At 39.0% G+C, this 14,248-nt stretch overlaps 1 protein-coding gene across 5 annotated transcripts in view; it reads left to right on the forward strand.

Annotated features, from left to right (window-relative positions):
• The window catches only part of ABCC5 (ATP binding cassette subfamily C member 5), a 46,019-nt gene that overhangs the window by 5,511 nt on the left and 26,260 nt on the right, over positions 1–14,248 (forward strand). For 2 of the 5 annotated variants that reach the window (XM_017810592.1, XM_017810594.1), the window contains exons 3-5: positions 8,175–8,335; positions 8,578–8,733; positions 9,473–9,620. In XM_017810592.1, the coding sequence (XP_017666081.1) occupies positions 8,175–8,335; positions 8,578–8,733; positions 9,473–9,620 (465 nt within the window). Of the gene's footprint in view, positions 1–8,174; positions 8,336–8,577; positions 8,734–9,472; positions 9,621–9,719; positions 13,822–14,248 lie in introns of those variants that run through there. The other 3 variants (XM_017810593.1, XM_017810595.1, XM_017810596.1) reach the window with 3 other exon arrangements.

Here is a 14,248-nt window from a genome sequence, read left to right on the forward strand (position 1 = left end):
GTTCATGATGGAGGAGGAAGTAGAAGCAGCTTGTACTTGTGATACACAATACTTATGAGAACTCAGTTCTTGGAATTTGAGTCCCTAAGTTAAAGATGCTAGGGTACTAATTTACAAATTGTACTCTAAGCTGTAATTGGTTCTGACTGGGTGTACTGCTCAGGATTAGGTTCTTGCTGCGGAAGCATAATGACTGCATCTGTGGTAAACCTCAAGTGCAAATTGCTGCATTTCAAGGCACTGGACAGTGTGGAACTGCAGAGATTGCTTCAAACAGGAAGGGAAAATGAGTTGTTAAATTTAGCTATTGGAAGCCCTACTAATACTCTTGTCCTCACCTTGATCTCTTGTTTTTCAGGTTTGTCTCTGACATCTTTTGCCAAAGACAGCAGGGAATGTGATCAGACTTGTTGGAGTTGATGTAAATCCTTCAAGCACTGATAGCTTTGAAGTGATTTATCACTGTCTGAGTGTTTAATAGTAGGATCAATTCTGCCTCAACCTCTCTGAAGCATCTGAAGTGTCTGAATCAACTGTGCTGAACAACAGGTTCAAAAATAGGAATGTGAATGTAGCCTTGGTGCTGCCTTTGTACTCCATGCTTAGAGCAGCCCTAGAAAGCTTAACTATAACCTTTTATTCATAGTTGAAGCTTCTAGATGTCTGCATTTTCCCAGAAGACTGCATATTTTCATAACCAAGGAAACACAACTTTTTTTTTTTTTTTACTTTTTCAAGTCTAATGAAAGCAAAACTTTAAAATCTGTTTTGTCAGCAGTTCTGTTATCTTTGAAAACTTTGAACACAATTAGACTGTACAGAAGCAAACACTCATGGTACTTTCTAAAGACACATTAATTCCATGATATCCTCAAAGAACTGAATGTATTGGTTACAATTGCATTCTGACAAGTTGTTTTACCATTGAACTAATAAAGCACCCACTGACAGACTGATCACAGAGAATCAAGTGATTCTGTCAAGAATTGTTTGACAGAAGATCCTGGACTTGTTGCTGAATGTTTTAGGGTGACTCTTTAACTACACTGGAGAAGGGCTATGTATCACTGAGAAAAGCATATCCACAACCAGTCGTGTATCAAAAGTTTACCAGAAACTTGGAGTAGGATTTATGGTTTCAGAGAAGCCTTCCACTTAATATTAGGAACAAAAAGGTGAAATCCTTGTCTGGGCAGTAACATTCTCTAGAGGAACACTGATGTTCTGGATAATTCACAGCTTCCGTTCAAACTTGACTGCCTGCCTTAGTGCACTAGACATCTTCTGCCTAAGTCTTAGCCATATGATAAAACCTCAGATCTGACCACTTGCTGGTATTGTCTTTGACTACTGTTGATTGCTGTTCCTTTGTTCAAAGCAGATTTCTAAATTGGGCTGCTCATGACCAAAAGTGTGTAAGGAGCAGAGTAGCCATCAGTGAAGGAAATCTTGCAGTATCTTTTCCATTGCAGTGGAATGTGCTGGAGACATTCTGCCCTTTGGCTGTTTTAGAAACACAATGTACAGTTATAAGAGCTGCCAGAAGTATTAAATGCATCTATCTCAAACTACTTGAAAACTTGACTTGAAATGAGTCAAAACTCACTTATCTGCAGGGAGTTTTGATGCCTTGAGACAGTGAGATAGTTATTAGTTTTTGAACATTCATATCCTAATGCTGAGGAATAGTCAGTTGTGGTCTGAACCGCATACTGCAAACTGGCTTTTCCACAAACAAAACCTGTGTTTCAGTTGGTTTTGAGGACTAAAGTTAAAGAATTTCAAAGTCAATTTGTTTAGAGCTCTGAAGTGCTTAGTTTGAGTTTACTAGCTTCCTTGCCACTTGAGTGAGGTGCCCCTTGCTTTCGGAAGCACGTGTTGGTATGGGAAGGTGAGTTAAATAAAAGATTGTTATTAGGCTTGATAAAGGCTGTGGCATCAAGGCCACTGCTGTCATTCATTGGTGATTCCACTCAAGAGAAGTTCAAGTTCAAAGCCTCCCTTGATACTCCCTGTGTTACACAAAATTCACCTGTGTAGCTTTTATTGTGCCAGACTTAAACACAGCCTGAGTAAAGGATGTTACTGAAGAACATCCCCAGCATATGGCAGCATGTCTGCGTGTACTTCAGGATAGCAGAACTCACCTGAGGCAGGAGCCAGATTCTCAGTCTGTGCTCTGCTAGTTTAATCTGCTTAGTGAGGAGTTGTTTTCCCATTGCTGTGGTCAGAGACAGGTAGGACATTGAATCTGTAGGGAAACTTATAGTTAAAGCTGATTATTCCCAATTCCGCAGGAATCTGCTGTTACTGTGCGTAAACGATGTAGCTCCAGTGCTGGATGATCAGTGCACAACCTTAGTTTTGCATGAATCCTATATTCCTTCAATTACAAGATGATGAATACTAGTTTTAATGCAAAACAAAAGACAGGGATCCATGGATACCAGAAGCCTAAGCAGGTGCACAGCTGCTAATCAGATGCATTCACAGTAGCTACAGTTGTAAAATCCTAACGTGAACACTTCGTGCCAAACTCTGTATTTCTTGGATTGCAGGAATAAGTGGATTTGCTAGGAAAGAGTTGAGAACATCTCACTTCAGTGCTGATGCTGGCCAGAGTTCAAGGGCAAGGTAAAATAAGAAATATTCCTGTAAGAAGCTGATATACCTGTCCTTATCAAGGACTTTATGTGCCTTAAGTAAAAGTGCTCAATAGATGTGACTAAAATATATCACAGACATACATACTCTGATCTTGTTTGGCTACAGAGCCTTGATATCATTGCCAAGCACTACTCAGACTTCTGCTCTAATCTGAGGATGCATAAACTCAGGCTACCTTTGAAGCCATGCCTCAAATGTTAATACACCTTCCACTAATCCTGGCCGAGAAAAGCAACGACAGAGACATCTTGTGTAATGAAGTCACATGTAGCTGTGTTAGAGTGAATAACTGGACTTCAAGCTGTTGAATCTCTGACATGTTGTGGCAAATCAGAGCTTCTGAACAGTTCTTTTCACTTAAGAGAAATATGGCACAGCTGTACTTATTCCTGCATTTGAATATATGTTTGGTGCTGTGAAGTGCTGTTCTTCCCTGCAGCAGTAGCTGAGAAGGCAGCAGAGACATGAGGTTTCATTTATACTCCCCTTGTCAGGAGGTGGAAGAAAATGGAGGCTCTAACTTTTTGTCCTGTTTCATTTCAGCAGTTCTGGAAGCTGTAACCATAATTTCTAGGCATCTAAAACTGTTTTGTGGTCTCGCCTCGGTGCTGTGTGAATTCAGCTGTGCTATCTGTACTTTGCAATCAATATATGCAGATACCTAAAGGATCAATGCCTCCTTCCTCACACCCACGGTCTCTGATCTAGCCCAGTGCCTGCTCCTTACTGCCTCAGCGACAGGGAGACAGCTGGTATGGGTGGATGATACACCAAACTAGTCTTAAATGGGCTCATGTTTTAATCAGGCAGGGTATTATAAAGTATCCTAGCTACAGAGAAGGCTGGGAGCCTAATGCTGCAAATCCCCTTGTTAATATTTTTGTAGATAATGTACTGCATCAAATCCAGTGAAAGGAGAAAAGAATTGCCTTAGTGGACTATGAAGTTCATAATGCACTTGCTGCTTCACCAAGCAGCAGTAGATTTGGCAATGTTTGGATCTGCAAACCTACGTAATTTTCAGGCACTCCTAGGTTTGGTGACTTGCAGTCTGGACAATAATGCTTTAGGGGTTGCCTGTGCTTCCTGGAAAAGCAGTGTATAAAGCCCCTAACTACTTTTAAGTGGGGTTATGCTTGGACTCAGAGGAATTTCTGGGAAGAAGAATGTAATTACAACTTCAGAGTATCTCTTCCTAGGCTCTTGTATTATTTTAGTTACCCTTAAGCTAACTAGGACAGTTGATCCTATTCTTCCCCAGCCGATGCAAACTAATAACTAATCTTGTTTTGCAATGCCAATCCTTTATTGAAGTCCCAAATATTTTAAAATTGCTGTTCATCCTGGAGTTGTAATATGGAGAGTGCTTTAGGCACTGAGCAGAATATGAGCAGGTGATCATATAATGCTCCTTCTCATCAGCATCACATGCCCACCTAGTCCTGAGCTCTTTTGTGCTGGTCTGTTGGTTTCCTATTTGCCTCTCCCTGCTGGGAACTTGAAGAAAGGGGTGAGGAGGCTTGCTGAGCTGTGGATGCTAAATGCAAGAGGTGGGAGTTCTTGTTCTGCAGCGTTGTCAACTCAGGGTTCTTTACCACTTAAATAAAACAATGTTAGCTTTATGAAGTAGTAAGTCAACCACAGTAGCTTTTGCGTTCTGTATCAGCTGCAAGGATTGATAAAAAGCATTTATAGGTCTGTTCTAGTTTTTTGTCAGGTAGGAGTAGGGCCAAAAGAGATGAAGCTTCTTCCCTGTTGTGATCTGAGTCCTGGAAGATGTTCTGCCTTATGGAAGAAGGGACAGTAGTTGTTTGGTGGGTGGGGTTTGGGTTGTATGTTGACACATCAAATTCTTCCTTTGAAAGATGAGTAAGGGATGGAAAAATCTGTTTTGCATTGCTTCCAGTCTTGTCTGGTTTTGCTGTTATCATATAATGTTACAGTTGTCAAACCAATAAATTGCTACCTTCCCTTAAAAAGGGGATTGCCTGGGTGAAAGGCTAGAATCTCACTGGGTGGATTTTTCCTTCCTGTATACCTCACAGCTGCCCCCTTTCCCTCCACCTGTTCCCCATACTCAGAGATAAATGCCCATGTTGCTTGCTGAGCAGGTTTTCAAAAGTATCCAAATTCACATATTGAAGTTTGCTTGGCTTTCTGAGTAAAGTTCCTCGTGCCCCTCTTGCTTCCTACAGAACTTCTGACATCCTGTATATTTGACAACTTTGTAGCTTGGCTTCCGAATTTTCTGTATTTTCACGACCTCGGATTGTGGATTCGGTACAGTCGTCTCTAACTTAATGAGCAAATAGTTTCCCCTTGCTCTTAAAGAACTCATTTTCCTCACCTTGCTCAGACTTTCTGTCATGATGTTTTGAGCCAACCATGTAATCTTTGACTCTCACATTGCCTTATGTGCAGGTATCCTATGACAGAGAATTCTAAATTTAAGTGTGCCTTGTTCTTTTGTTATAATTGGTGGTCATTCTCTAGTTCTCCTCTTCATGCCATTTGTGACTTTATGGACTTCTCAAATACCTGAACCTTTATTCCTTTCTTCTATCCAGCTGAAAAATCTTAAATTTATGCTTTTGTGGAAGCCATTCCAAACCCAACTGTTTTCATCACTCACAGAAAGTGATTTAAAGTATAATACCCTTTTTGAACTGAAGTGACAGGGAACAGAGTCTGGTATTCAAAAAGGAGGCAAACCCTAGGGGTTTTTAAGTAGTATGGTAATGTTTCCTGCTTTGTCCTTTGTGTCTTTTGTAGCAATTCTTCGTTGTTTTTTTGACCTTTTGTTGATGCTGAGTATTGAGCTGCTGTTTTTCGAGACATCAGAATGATTCCTCCCCCTCTAGTTAGTGATACCTGATTTAGGCTTGTTTTGTTTTTGTGAGTGTTTCTTTAGAATTATCAATACCATGTTGTATCACTTGGTTCATTGCTTGTATTGGTATATTAGTAAGTTGATGAATTAGAAAAAGTACTATCTGAATTCTGTTTGATAGTATTTGATTTATTAGGCATTTATTTCAGTAGTAGTGCTGGAGTGTGTTATGTCACACTGGTAATGACTTCTTCAAGGCACTGGTTTCCAAGAAAACTCTACATCCATGCAGGATGTAGGCATCCATGCAGGCAATCAGGAAACCTAATCAGAAACCTAAATTAAGTGTGTTGGGTTTTTTTTACTTCATTCTTTTGTTCCTGAAATGCATCGTAGAACTGCTTAGGAATCTCATTTCTTCATGATAAACTCTGCTTTGAAGATTCTCTAATCTTCAAAAAACTACACAGAACTGTGGAGTTGTTCTTAGAATCTCTACTGTACAGTGGTGTGATGCATTTGTTTCTTGATAGTCTTATATGTGGGATTTTGATGACCTTGCCAAGGTGGAGATGAACAATGTTCTGAACTAGGGGTTTGTGCTCACACTTGCCTCTATGGCAAGGCATTATAAAGGCCTTTCCAAGGCAGTGCCCTAGTCTTTATCAAGGCAGCTTTTCCACCTTTGCTGAGAGAATTCTCTTGAGCAGCTCTGGAGAGTTTAATTATTTTTCACAGTGAGTGTTTGAGAACATTATCTTGGGACTGCCTGAAAAACCTGCAATTGTGCTTTCTTATTAAAGAGCTGTTCTTGTTAGTAAGTGGTGAAAAGCTACTTTTATGCTCATAAACATCATGTTTTCTGTTTAGGAAGAATTTTTTTTTTTTAACTTATAGGCACTTTTTTGTGTGCTCTGAAAAACATTAATTCTGTGACTTGCTTATGGCATCCCTTAGAAACCATCATATTATCAGCAACAAAGTGTTTGGGCAGATCTGCCGGGGGCCTGTTGTGAGGGTAACACAGCAAACCAGTTAGGAATTCCTCTGCTGTAACCAGAAATCAGTGGTGCAGAACTCTTCCTCACTACTGACTCCTTTTGGATGTTTTTTGGCAGGTCCCTTATTAAATGCTGATTTGGATAGATTTAGTAAGGCGGTGTTGCCTTAGTGAGTCAGTAATAGAATATAAATTGAGTGAGAAGCCTTTTTTAATTCAGATTTCAAGTGTTGCATATTTTTGAGTCACTCCGTGTGTCATAAAGTTTTAATGTTCTTTTGTTTTCTCATTACTTGGCTGTCTTCTCGTGTTATCATATAGCTTAGCAAATATGTTTTTTGAGATGAGAAGCATGGGTTGTTGACAACATGCTTAGGCACTGTTTAAATACTTCAGTTAAATAAATAAGGGACGTATTTATGACTCTATCAGTTTCCTGTTCTTGCCCTTCACCTGGGCGGAAGCTGGATGTCTTAATGTCCTGTATGTTAATGTAGCACAGACAAAGCCTATGAAAAATGGTGGCATTTCCAACAAAAATTACATGATGGAAAGTTAGGAACCAAATGCTTGTTATTGATAGGCATTTAGTGCTTTGCAGATATTGTGTTTTTAGGAGGCATTTACAAATGCCGTTTTCAAATAAATAAGATAACTTTGCTCTTGTAAGGCAACTAATAAGGGTAGAATCATAGTATTATTGCTTGTAAGAAAGCCAGGAAGATTTTTACCTTAGAAATTATTATTTTCCATTAAAAACTCCATTTCAAGAAACTGCAATAAATGGTCCATTAACTTAGAATCAGTCGAGAGCCCTCTTGCCAATACAGATAACAAGCTGATCTCATGTAGTTTTACCACATCTGGCTTCTCATCAAAAGGTTTGTTCGAAATCTGCAACATTTTGACTATTCTGTATCACTGCTGTTTCCTTTCTCCTCTTAGATTAGCACTTAAGTCTGCCTTTCACTGGCGCTCTGGAAACCCCCCCAGATAAGATTTTCCTTTTAAGTGGTTGTTACTGAAGTTGCTGAGCCATTGAGAAGCTATGACTGGGAGCAGAGAAAATTGTCATCTTTGTTCCATTTAGATTAGGGGGAAAAAAAAAAAAAGATAAAGCAGGAAACATGATAAAAAGGAAGTACAATTCTGCTTAATGCATATTTGTTTTTTTTTAATCTAATCTAAAGTACTTTTGAAGAAAGGACTTTTGCAGTATTCTGAAAAGAATTTGAATTTTCTGTGGATAAGAATATCTAAATTATGCTAAGAGGGTGTAAATTCATCAAGCGTGTATGTCTTAATTTCAGTGCGTAAGTCAGTCATTGATTTCCTGAGCTGATGTCATAAGTACTTGATGTTGTAATTTTTCTCTATTGTATTTCCTCTGGCAGGATACAGGATTGGTCTGGTCTATCCATTTATCCTTTGAATGCACGGGCACAATACTGGTGGTAATTTATGGTTTACAAATGCAGCAAGCTAATGCAGATCTAGAACATATACCTTCCATGGCTTTGCTGCCAGGATGAAACCTGTGGTCTAAGACATTTAAATGATCGTGATTGTTGTTGCGCAATAATTTACAGAAGAAAGAGGTGCAAAGTTGCTGGAGTTGGGAGTCATGGACTTCAAATGTAGTTTTGAAGTCTGACTCTGCTGTCTTTCTTATAAAAGCAGATTGAATGCCAGGATGCCTTGGAAGCAGCAGCTCGGGCAGAGGGCCTGCCACTGGACACCTCTGTGCATTCCCAGCTGCGAATGCTGGATGAAGAGCATCACAAGGGCAAATACCACCATGGTCTGAACGCACTGAAACCCATACGGACCACTTCCAAGTACGTCTTTAGGCTACCAAAGAACTGATACAGCACTTGCTTTTCAAACCAGTCACAAAGCACAACTGCAGATGTAGGTCTGCTGACTGGTACTGGAAACATCAGAATTTGTTTAGCGAGTGTGGCTGGCATGGACCATTTGGTACTCTGAGTGCTTTCAGTGAGAGGAGGCTTTGTTGTTCTCGAAGATTTACAATTCTGTTTCCTTTTTCATCTGTTTGTGATTTTTGTTTTTCTTTTAGACATCAGCACCCTGTTGATAATGCTGGGCTTTTCTCCTCCATGACCTTCTCCTGGCTCACTCCGTTGGCCCACAGAGCATACAAGAAAGGGGAATTGTTTATGGATGATGTATGGTCTTTATCGAGGCATGAGTCCTCAGATGTCAATTGTAGAAGGTAAAGACATCTTGTTCCTTATTATTTTGTTGTTTCCATTTATTATATGTTAGTCCACAGGCAATGGTATAGTATTGCCCTAGAAAAGCAGCACTGATATTTTGTTCTGACTTTCTCGGAATGGTGGAATTCAGTTTTATCCTTCACAGACCATTTTCTCCTGCTGCACAGTTTCTGTAATCTTGCTAATTTCAATGAACTTAGAGGATTATATATCCAGGAGTGTCTTGCAGTGGTTCTTCTGATTTTGCATGTCTTTAAACTATTAAAGCAAAGTTCTTAAGGCTACATTGAAAAAATCTTGTGCTAAAATAATGAGAAGTAATACCGGCAGTAGCAAGGTGATTTGAATATGGGTCAGATCTTGTGATCAGGTTAACCTTCTATGGCTAATGAGAATTTCTCTTAGGTTTTGACTCCACAACTCTTCTGTCAGATCAGCAAGGAAAGACTGTGACAAGTCATTATATTAAGATTGCCAAAAAGATTCCAGACAAAGCAAAAGATGTGTTTTTCATCCCTCTCTTATATGAAAGTAACACAGCGTAGATATTTCAAGATATAGATATTTCTCTTTACCTCACAGTGATCATGGAATGCATTTATTTCTCTTGATATTTATTAATTTTATGTTGTTCTGAGCTAGGAAGCGCTTGAAATTTTCACAAAGAAGTACTTGTGAGATTGTACCTTCTCTCATGGTGAAAAATTTATGACATGAATCTTCTGTTTTTATTAGGCTGGAGAGACTGTGGCAGGAAGAACTGAAAGAAAATGGTCCTGATGATGCTTCTCTCCGGAGGGTTGTGTGGATTTTCTGCCGCACCAGGCTCATCCTTTCCATAGTGTCTCTGATGATCACACAGCTTGCCGGTTTTAGTGGACCAGTAAGTAATATCCATCCTTTTTTTAACAACCCCAGAGGGCTCCATCTCATGGCCAACTGTAAAATCTTAAGGTTTCATTGCAGAATCACTTAAATGTTTTGACTAGCTAGAAATTCTGGGGCAAAATTCCAGAGCGATTCAGTAATCCAAGATAGGTTTCCTACAGCTGATGGATCAATTGCTGAATACCCAGGCAAGTTCTTGGAGAAGGGAGGGGGTGTTTAGGTATCCTGGAGAAAATGCACCTTTGGTTTTTCTCTTTGGTTTTGAGTATAGTTTAAAGTTCTTCCTTAACCGCATAAGCTTAACTACATAACTTCCTTTTTGCATAAGATTGCTATGTGCAAGTCTTCTAATTGTTTTTCTCTTTGAAATTCTGTAAATTTATCTTGCAATAAAATTCAGGCTGATAAAACTCTAATCTTAAATTATTGGCATTGGTAAGAGTCTTCAAGAAGTGGATCCAACCAGTTCTATGAGAGCACTGCTTATAAACTAATGTGAGCAGGTCTCAAGAAGTCTGTGGGCATAGTCTTTACTGATCCTACAGAGAATGGCCAGACAGGTTTCATGTAGAAGTGTTAGAAAACATTATTGCCTCTAGGAACTGCTGCTGTTTGTTGCTAAGGGTCGTAATGAAGATAAACAACATGGGACTTGACATTCACACCATTTTTTGTCACCTGTTTGTTGCACATGCTGTGCAGATTTAAAGTTGAAATTTTGACTAAATTTATTCTCTGCACATTTCCCTTGAGGAGTAGGAGCAGTATTACTGCTAGTAGTACACGTTTCAGTGTGCTGGTAAGCTGAAGGTTCATTTCTTGGGTAAGTACACTTGGGTGCACTGTTAGGTGAAATGTCTTTTTAAAATGTTTTCCTGCTTTTAAATGTCTTATCAAAATGTTCTGTTTTTTAAGTCTTTTTAAAGTTTGCCTTGTTTCATGTAATATGAATAACAATAAATGTTTTTGTGGTATTGTTTTCTTGGTAATAATTTACAGTAGCCTGTATTATAAAACGTTTGAATGTATTTTGGTAATTAACAATAAATCACAATGAAGGTTTTAACAACACTAGTTTTTCCCAAGAAGAGCTTCTGTCATTGTTTCACTACAGGGCTTTAGGAGCTGCTTTTATCTTTAGCAAAGAACTTGCAGCAGGGTTACCCCTAATTTCTGTAGTGTAACTTTCTCAATTTGTCTCAGCCAAACTGCTGAATGAGAGAGAGCAAGAGGGGAAAGAAAAAAACAAACCAACTTGACTAGGCTGAGGGCTACTGCTGCTGTTGATGCTTAATTTGGGTAACTTAACATTATCTATAGACAGTTGCCCATTTAAAGACAACCTTATTCATTTCTCTGAATAAGGCACAATTGACTTGGTTCCATCATTTGGCATAAAAAATAGGTCTTTACCATCCCTCCTCCCTATTTTTAAAAATGGCATGCCTCAGGGATATGCCTGTGCTGTCTCCTCAGAAGTATCAGTGCTTTCTTGTATTGTTGCACCCTTTCAGTCACCTGAAGGTGAAAAGGGAGATCAGGAAAAGCACTTGACTTGATCTCATGTATTGGAGAAGATTATGAAAGTGGAGTTAAACACCATATTTAGCTTCAAAACTTTTAATTGAACGTCTATGACCTTGAAATGCCACCAAACAGCTGTGGCTTTGCTAATGAGCATTGTGATGGTTATAACTGGAAAGGAGTTGGTCAAGATTTCCTGTGTGGGTTATTGTTTCTTTTTATATATATATAATAGATCCTTCAAGGGTCTTCCTCTTTTTTTATTTTTGATAAATTTTGCATCTGGCACAGAATCCAAACCAATAACCTGGTGAGTCAGCTGCATGTGTCAGACTGCCTTGTAATAACCATCAGAATGTACTAGTATAGGTGATATACTATTTATCTTCAATAAATACTTGCTGCTATTTGATCAGCTACCAAAACTTTCAAGTTCTGGTTGAGGAGCAAAGACACTTTTTGATTACTAGACATAATCAGTTTAACTCCAGGTCTGAACAATGTACCTGTGTGCACCTGTTCAGAGCTATTCTCCCCCTTTGGGAGACGGGGAAACTTGCTTTCTAGTGGAGCACAGCTTGACAGTTTGGTCAGTTATTGGAGGGGGGAGTGGTAAGCTCCTTGGAGGTAAGTTTTCCAGTTTCCCAGTTGGCTCCAGCTGCAGCCTGTCCCGTGCTGTCGCACACCGGCTGCAGCAGGGATGCCAGCACTGCAGTGGGACCAGTGACAGAAGCTGTTCTTCAGCATTTTCAGGATGGCTGTTTTCTGCGTCAGAATGAGACAGTCCTGCTGGGCAGAGCCAACGCCAAGAGCAAAGGTAAGGTAATGTTTATTCAATGGGAATGCTTAAGACAGCCGAGCAGCTTGTACCGACTACTATGGTAATAGTCGCAGGAGCTCGTTTCTCCCTTTTAGCCTAGGTTTTACACTGTAACTTTTTTGTTTTGTGAATGACTTTATGCTGGATTCTTGTCATTAAACTAATATGAATTCAAATGGTATTTGTTCAGATGTAAATGTTAATTTTCTGTGACTTTTTTCCCCTCCCTTTTCAAAATTCTTTAATCTGCTGTTTCCTCTTTTCTTTCTTCCGGACCAAAAAAAAAAAAAAAAATTGGGTTATAATGTAAACCGGTCTCTATTTCATCACAAGAGATGCTGAATCTGTAAAATAGTGCTGCAAAATTGCACTAAAGTTTTGGGAGGAATGAGACCCCAGGAAACATCTGCTATCTTTATACATCCTCTCTTGGAGACTTTCAGCAATGCTGTGGTGTGTGAGAAAATGCTTGCAGTCTGCGACCATGCTGAGTTACAGCTCGTGAGGAAAAAGGGGGATTTTCACCCCAATTGCTCAGTGACTCAGTTGCATATGTTGGATTGAATACTGGAAAAAGAAGTCAGTAATCTCCATAGTAGCTGCAAACCAACTGTATGCAGTTGTGATCCAAACAGTTGATGTAAAATTAAATCCAATCAGGAGAAAGCTGGAATGCAATAGATCTGGGAATGTGAGCTCCTCACATTTGTTCAGTGATCGGTATGTAAATTTTCTCAGTAGCCATTCTAGAACTTGATGGACATCTGGCTTTAATTTACACCTGTGAAAAAGAAAGAGCAAAATTATTTACAGCATGTTTCCTTGGTTCTGATGTGCAGAATTATTTTCCTCAGATCAGATGAATTTGATCTCCATTTTTTTCTGTTATTTGGTGCTGGGCTGTAGCTATCAAAACCTTTGCTGCAGTAGTGGGGTTTTGGTTTTTTCCTCTCTCTTCAAACTATGCAGAACTCTTACTTGCAACACATGGTTTAGCCAAGAGGACTTCAACGGACTATGATATGAAAGGCTTCTCAAATATTTTCTTCGGTCTCAGATTTTTTGTTGCTTTTTATTATGGGCAAAGGTAATTCTCTGCTCTGTACTAGTATATCAAAAGCACCAGTATCTTAAAACATCATTTGTTGAAAAGCTTTCTAGGAAATCTTTTGCTGTCTGTGAAGCCTTTCTGTAGCGTTCTTTTGAAACCAGATTTCAGAATTTGTGCAGCCTCAGAAGCCTCTTCTGTTGGTACCTGCAAGTTTGACTTCTTTTGGACTTCGTGAACAAATATCGTTCTGGTTTTGTATCTTTATAATTTTGTGTGTAGTTTCAAATCTAGTTTATGTTAGAAGCTAAAACTGACTGTTAGATATTAGCCCTTTATTATTATTCTGTATGTGCAGATTGTGTTTACACAATGCTCTACCTGTTGTACAGTGTTTTTGAGATGTTACCATTTAAAGTGACACTTTATTTCAAATAAAAGCTTATTGTTTCGCAGTCAATAGTATTTAATGCTGGTGGTTGTGAGTTGTATGATGTTATATTGTGCCATTGGACCACAGAGAGCTGGAGGTGGGAATTGGTGGTTCTGGGGGCTGTCTTCTTTTTGCAGGTGATGTTTGAAATGTGATTCCTGAGGTAAAGTGTTTGTGTTTTGGGGGGGAGAGGGTATGGGGAGGGATTGAATGGTTAATTTTTTGTCCTTTTTTTTTTTTCCCCCCATCCCCAATGATTTGTGGTATTACGTACCTTGTGCTTGTTTTTTTCTTTACTATTAAACTGCTGATGTTTATTTCCAGGAATGTTTTGCAAATGTCCTTCTCACTCTTCCCCTCTACAACTGTAGGTACATTGTTCCTTTTTATCAAATAAGCACGTTTGAAGCAAACCAAAGATAAAGTAAAAAAGGTCTTAATGTCACGTAAAGGAATGTTTCTTAATGTGTCCAGATGTATAAGTAGTGACTATATTTTAAAACTCTTCTATATGATAATGCATTGCTTTCAGCTAACTGACACATTTATGTTAAGTTAGAAGACACGGAGGATTAGAAACGTGCTGCGAGGAATATGGTTCCAAATTAAACTCTCTCTACTTACTAAATTTGACTCAGTGCTTGGCTCTCAGCAGGGCTTTGTGTTACAGTACTTCTTGTATTGACACCTTTTACTTCTGGAAAGAAGATGCTTTCTATTTCAAATGGCTCTTTTAAAAGCAGAGTAGCCTACTTATTTCTAACTTAACATAAAGTTGTTGCATGGTCTTCTGAGATG

The sequence above is a fragment of the Lepidothrix coronata genome, unplaced genomic scaffold (assembly GCF_001604755.1).
Source record: "Lepidothrix coronata isolate B3197 unplaced genomic scaffold, Lepidothrix_coronata-1.0 Scaffold29, whole genome shotgun sequence".
In the NCBI taxonomy this organism is placed as follows: Eukaryota; Metazoa; Chordata; class Aves; order Passeriformes; family Pipridae; genus Lepidothrix; species Lepidothrix coronata.